At 60.2% G+C, this 6,410-nt stretch overlaps 1 protein-coding gene across 1 annotated transcript; it reads right to left on the bottom strand.

Moving 5' to 3' along the window:
- Nucleotides 1-3,829: 3,829 nt before the first annotated feature.
- TPBGL (trophoblast glycoprotein like) lies at nt 3,830-6,116 on the bottom strand. The gene is made up of 2 exons (XM_021704703.1): nt 6,098-6,116; nt 3,830-5,355 (listed from the first exon to the last, which is right to left on the bottom strand). Exon 2 carries the CDS (start codon nt 5,183-5,185, stop codon nt 4,010-4,012), a length of 1,176 nt encoding a protein of 391 aa, XP_021560378.1. The 5' UTR covers nt 5,186-5,355; nt 6,098-6,116; the 3' UTR covers nt 3,830-4,009.
- Between the last annotated feature and the right edge of the window lie 294 nt (nt 6,117-6,410).

The following is a 6,410-nucleotide window of genomic DNA, read 5'->3' as shown; positions in this document are numbered from 1 at the left end:
CACACACCCTGCGAAGTCTGACATGTTTCTCAAAGTGTGCAGTTTTATGTCTGTCACATTTCCGACAGTTACACACCTTTTCTCTCCCTCTGCTGCTCTTTAAGGGGACATCCCAAATGGAGTTCTTCCCCCCTGGCACTTGGCCCTTGCACCCCCTGCCCACCTCAGACTTCAGCAGCATTAGGAGTAGAGGGGAGGCTGGTCATTCAGAGAGGCTTGGGCACTGCTAAGAGCATCTGGAGTGGTGGGAGGTATCAGGGTATGAGGGTATCAGGGCAGGGCCAGCCAGACCCCTCCATGTCACCCCTTCCTTTCTCTTCTGGGCTCCTATAGTGGCCACCGCCCTTGTCCCCCTCCCATCTGGGCTCCCATGGGCATGGCTTTGTCTGATTTCAATCTCTGTCTTCATGAGGTCTGGCACGAAAAGGATGGACAGAAGGAAGCAACAAGTAAGAGGCACTGGGCAGCTCTCCTGCTTCCCATATCCCACCTCTCCACTTCCCTGAGTTCTCCTCGAAGGGCAGAGGTCCCCCTAGAGCCTCCCAGTGAAGGACATGGGGAGCACAGATCCATCTCACACACACATCCGCGTACCCAACCCCAGCCATTGGTGGTCTTCTCCCATTCTCAGACTATCAAGATCTTCCTGCCTCCAGTGCTTTGCACAGAGCGGATACTGCTGATCCTTCTGTTCTTCAAAATCCTACTCATCTTTCAAAACTCCACTCACATGGGACTTCCTCTAAGTAGAAGTCTCTCTAAGCTGGGTCAGGGGCCCTTACTCTAACCTCTGTTTCCTGGGACTTCTTTTCTCTAGATCATGATTAAATATGATTCTCCCTGGGTCATTAGCTTCTCTAGAATTGGCAAAGTTGTACTCAGTAGAGGCTGAATGGCTGGCTGGATTTGCAGAGGAGGCAAGGCTGGGGGCCCGAGGGACCTGTTGATAGCCCCATCAGGCCAAAGGCCACTGATGGGCTGCAAGAAGGGCGGCAGTCCAGAAATGACATTTAATGGGAATTGGTGAATGGCACTAAGGTTAAATATCAACTGGCCTACACTAGGCACTCAATTAGTTGATTTTTGACAACTACTGATTTGGTACTTAGCCTAGCAGCAGCCCTCATATAAAACCCTCAAAGATTTTTGCTGACAACGGACCCACAGCTAACAGCGTATTTTATTTGCCAGGATCTACTGCAGTCTTAGGCTACATCACGAGGGCATGTCTTTGGAACTGGAGAGGCGACCTGTTAGATACACAGGTCTGTAATCTGTGTTAGAGATACCGTTACGATTTTGTCCCGGAGAACCGGGAGAGTGCCCGCTGAAGGTCATCCACAGATGGGAACACTTCAAGGGAATTTGACCCCTTCCCACAGGGAATGACTGGGAATTTGCTGGGAACAGATACTCCTGCACCACCTCCAACTCTGGAAGGAGCTATGCCGGGTGACGTGCCCTCCTGGCCCCAAGGCATAGCTGGGGCCATCAGGGAGTTCCAGGCCGACTCCTCTGGCAATGAAAGGGATGCTTCCAGGAGGGGAATGAGTGAGCCCCTCATCGAGAGAGGGTGCCCCTTGCTGAGAGGGGCTAGGAGGCTTCCCACCTTATCTCCGAGGTCCTTTTCAGTGTCTAAATGGCCCAAATTCTAGCATTATGTGGCCCTAAGATTCCCAAATGCCAGAAGTCTAGCCTTCTGCATGTGGTTCTAGGGCTCTGCGAACCTGAATGTGAAATAATCCAGTCTGAGGACCTTGAGGCAGGAGATAAGCCTCTTACCATGGCCCTGCTGGCCCAGAACCCACCTGTCTCCTCGATCCACGTATCTCAAAGGGTCATTTTATCCATATCCACCCCCCACCAATTCTAGGCTGCTGCTTCTCTCAGCCTCTCACATACCCAAGGTGCAGTTCCTAGTCCTCTCCCCAGGACAGCATAGCATGACACAGGTTATTAAGTGAGTGTCACGTAATTCATCAGGGGGGATGATACCAAAGCGGCAAATAACGATCCCTCCTTTCCTGCCTGAATTAACTGCCTCTGATTCTCTGTAGCTGGATTTCCTCCCTGATGGCCTCATCTGATGCTAATGTTTCCAGTCCAACAGCACCTCCCCCACAGCCCCCACCCCCACCACAGTGATGAGGAATGACAGGGTAAAAGGATGTAGAGAAGTGTAGGATTCCACCCTGGCTATGGATAGCCTCCTCTCAGAGGATAAAAGGCAGGCTAGTTTGGAGAGCGATGCAATCCCAGTGGGAAGTCCCTCCATGTGTCTCACCTCAATCCTGCTACACGCAGTCAGAGTCTATTTCTTCTCCCATACATCAGGAGAAGACACCAAAGGTCACTGCCTCACCTCAGGGAGGTCCAAAATACCCTCCCAAGTGTCCGCTCCCACCTCCTTCAATGCCCAAGGTCAGCAGGAATGACATGGCACCACTTCCAAGAAGAGAGTATCCGAGATTATTGCAGACTTTATAGAAAACGGCCCAAGGGAGATCCAGATGTCTTGGGTGGGGGGGGGAGGGCAGGCCTCAAGCCAATATGTTGGGGCGGCGGGACTTCCTGTATGCAGAGGCCACACAGGCCAGCCATTCTGCCTGACCTAAGGGATGGGAGTCAGGGAGAGGCAGCCCCCTCCCCACTCACCAATTGTGCTTTGGGATCATGCAGAAGGCAGGGCACTGACACTCTGACCTTAAACAGGATAACCTGTGCCTGAGACAAGAGATGAGGCCCCTCACCTCTTCTAAAAGGCATGGAGGAGGGAGGCATGGCAGCAAGGGATCCCCAGGGGAGAAGAGTCACATGGGTGGGAAAGAGCTTGTGGGCAGCAGCTCCCAGCCCTTCAGAGCCTCCTCCCCTACCCCTCTCTGAGGCCACGATGAATGGGTGACCCCGGTTCTGAGGCCCAACCAACCACTTTGAACCCCTAGGGTTCTCTCCTCCATGGGGATCTGCCAGTATGGTTGGGGTATGCTGGCCCCTGCACCCGTCTTGCAGGCCTGGAGAGCTCATCCTAGGAGGAAAGGGGGGGTGGGCACACCCCAGGAATGGATTCCTCACTGGACCCTGACAGTGAGTGCAAGCGATGGGTGTAGGGGGGATAGAGAGCCTAAGACTTGGGCAGGGGGATTAAATTCTGATCAGGGTGAAGAGCTGAGCATCTTGAGATTAGGGACAAGCACTGAGTATTGGGGGGATCAGAGCCCCAGTGAGAAAGGCTGAGGATCGGTTCCATACTAAGGCTATAACAGGGTGTGACTGTCCCTGGGATGGGAGACAGATGGAGCTGAGCCCCAAGCCTGGGCCAAGGAAGGGAAGAGCCTGCGCCAGAGCTGGGGTGGGGGGCAGTATGAAATACATCCCCAGATTGGAGGAGGGTGCCGGACCCTCAGAGCCCTGGGAAGTGGGTGTCTGCAGGATGGGAGGGCTCGGAGCTCCGGGGTGAGAAAAAGGCTCAAAGTTCACAAAAGCCTTCAGAGGAGTGCTCTGCTTCTGAGACCAGAATGAGATGAGAGGGTCCCTGAGCCCTGGGAAGGGAGTTGAGGTCTCCAAGCTGGAGATGGGAGTCAGTCATGTCTAGGGCGACGTTTCCCACTGAGAGGTCAGGCCTCAAAGCATAGGGTGGTGGAGGCAGTCTTAGGGCTCTCGGATTGAAGGACAAAGTTTCCTGGCCAAGTCTCGAAAGGGGGAGGGTGCTTTTGAGGGTTCAGGAGGGATGTGTCAGAGCCTGAGATGGGCAGGTAGGGTTTCTGGAATCAGAAGAGGGCGTCTCTTGATCTTTGATGGTGAGAGCTCTCAGAGGTTGGGGAGAGGGGGTACAGCTTGGGGCCTCCGGGTGGGGGCGGGGGAATGCCATAATCCAAAGGTCTCAGGCCGGTCAGGGGCAAGTCTCGAAGCCCCCAACTCACGGGTGTCTCATACCCATGGCTTCGGGCCAGGCAATCCCAATAAAGTCATCAGCTGGCAGGGACAGCCGTCAACCCCCAAGGGGCAACACTCAGAGGCCCGAGCCCGGGGAAGTGGCGCGGGAGCCGGCGGGGGCGACCGGGGCGGGCGCGCGGCGCGGGTCGGCGTCCTGCTCATAACGGTAGTGGTAGCCCTCCATCTGGTCCCGGCAGGCCTCGCGCAAGTTGCGCATCCAGCGCTGGATGCCGCGGCGGTTTAGGTAGAGCACCATGAGGAAGATGAGGCCGATGAGCGCCAGCACCAGCCCAAAGAAGACGTAGGAGGCTTCCAGCTCCGGGCCGGCGAGTTTCACTTCTTCCCCGCGACCGTCGGCGTCGCGGTCGGCGCAGCGCAGCCGCGCCTCGTCCAGGCCCAGGAAAGGCCGGTCCTGCAGCGCTCGCGGGGCGGCGCAGCGCAGGCGCCGCGCGTCAGGTACGCGCTCCGTGGCGTTGCGCAGCCAGGCCAGCAGGGGGCGCGCGGCACAGCCGCAGCGCAGGGGGTTGTCCGCGAGCAGCAAGCGCGGCGCGGGGAGGCCGCCATCGCGCTCGAGCGCGCGCAGCTCCTCGAGACCCAGGCCCCATAGCGCGTTGAGGCGCGCGTCCAGCTGCTCCAGGAACGGCAGGCGCAGCGCGGCGGGCGGCAGGCGGCTCAGCGCGTTGCCCGCCAGGCCCAGGAGGCGCAGCTCGTCCAGCTGGGCGAGCGCGGCGTCCAGCGCGACCAGCAGCGTGGGGCCGCCTCGCGCCAGCGCGTGGTTGAGCTGCAGCGAGCGCAGCGCGGGCAGCCCGCGGAAGGCGCCGCCGCCCAGGGCGCGCAGCGGGTTGTGGCTCAGGTCGAGCGCCGTCAGGCTGGGCAGCCCGTCGAAGGCGCCGTCCTCCACCACCTCGATGTTGTTGTGCGTGAGGCGCAGCGCGCTCAGGAGCGGCAGGCGCACGCCGCCCGCCGCCGCCGCCGCCTCCTCCCCGTCAGCGTCCCCGCCGGCGAAGGCGGCGGCGCGCAGCACCGTCAGGTTGGCGCCCACGATGGTGAGGTTGCGCGCGTCGGGCGGCACGTCCCGCGGCGGCTGCCGGAGCTCCGCGCCCGACGCGCAGCGCAACAGCAGCTTGGGGCCGCCGAAGCAGTAGCACTGGAAGGGACAGGGTGCGGCGGGCCGGCTCAGCGCCGCCGCCACCAGCAGCAGCCCCGGCAGGAGCGGCCCCCTTTGCTCCGGCTGTCCCGCGCGCGGGGCCATCGCAGCTGCCCCTGCATCCAGCGCCCCGGCCGCCGCGCTCACCAGTGAGTTCGGAGCGCCTCGGGGGCGGGGAGGGGGGCGGGTGGGGTAAGTCCTCGACGCGGAGCGGCTGGCGGTCGCGGTCGGTCCGTCCGCTGGTTCTAAAGTCCGAGGAGCCTTCACTTTCCTGGCTGGGGCGAGAGGGGTCAGGCGGGGAGCAGAGCCCCCCGCCCCCCGTACCCTCCTCGCCCTGCGCGCCGGCCTCCGACTTCCGCGGCCGCTCCGGGCTCGGAGCCGAGTGGGCAGGGTTTGTCTCCCCCCTCCCAGCCTCCCGGCCTCCTCCTCCTCCCCCAACGGAGTCTCCGCGCCCTCCTCGCCGAGAGGCGGGGTGGGAGGCTCCCGAGAATCAGGGCTTTCGGCCGCTGCGCTTTCTCTTCCCCCCTTTCCGGCTCCGGGGCTGCTGAGAAGTTTGGCTCTCCCAGGCTCTGACTTGCTTCTCCCTGATCTCCCCCCATTCCCACCCCCCACGTTTCAGCTGGTTCCTTCCTCCTCCCTCTATGGCACGTGTGGGGCGGGGCCGGGCGAGGGATTGCTGGCAGGTGGGTCAGCACCACAGAGCAAGAATTGGGAGGGGAGGACCTTAGGGTTCCCCCTACGAGCACAGGCAAGGATGAGGGGTGGGCTGAGAAAGTTATTCAGCTTTCAGCCTCTTCCTGATCGGTGTGACCAAGGAGAGGGCTGTGCTAGGAGAGACTGGAAAATCCCCAGCCCTGGTTCCCCCCTCAGCAACCCTAGTTACATTAGGCCTGGCTGGGTCACCACTCTTGCAGGTCCTGTGGGACCAGCGTTTTCTCGACCCCACCCTACCCCCACCCAGGGAAGGCAGCACCAACCCCCTCCTCCTTTTCTCCCCGCTTCTCCCCTCCAACTCACTGGCTGCTCTGCTGGGAGTTCCATCTGATTTCCTCCACCAGGCTGGACTCCTCCCCCAAGCACTCTCCTAGGCCCTAGGACGTGGTGGGTGTGGTGATTCAGCTCTTTGCTGTCCCCTCCCTGCTCCAGCACCTGGGCACCCTGTTAGATTGTTCTACCGGGTCTCAGGCCCCTGACGTTGTTGGACACCATCGACTGCCCCTCCTCCCCTCCAGGGTATCCCACCTGTAAATGTTGAAAGGGTGGGAGGGTTTGGAGCTCTAGAGATTTGGAGAAGGGAAGCAGATTTTGCAGCATTGAGTGGTAGAGGGGG

This window comes from Neomonachus schauinslandi, chromosome 11 (assembly GCF_002201575.2).
Source record: "Neomonachus schauinslandi chromosome 11, ASM220157v2, whole genome shotgun sequence".
Lineage (NCBI taxonomy): Eukaryota > Metazoa > Chordata > Mammalia > Carnivora > Phocidae > Neomonachus > Neomonachus schauinslandi.
Note: the sequence above shows the minus strand (reverse complement) of the source record. Positions and strands in the feature narration are given on the sequence as shown.

Excerpts from the sequence above, each read along its gene's own strand:
- TPBGL (XM_021704703.1), bottom strand. The coding sequence starts at position 5,185 with ATGGCCCCGCGCGCGGGACAGCCGGAGCAAAGGGGGCCGCTCCTGCCG.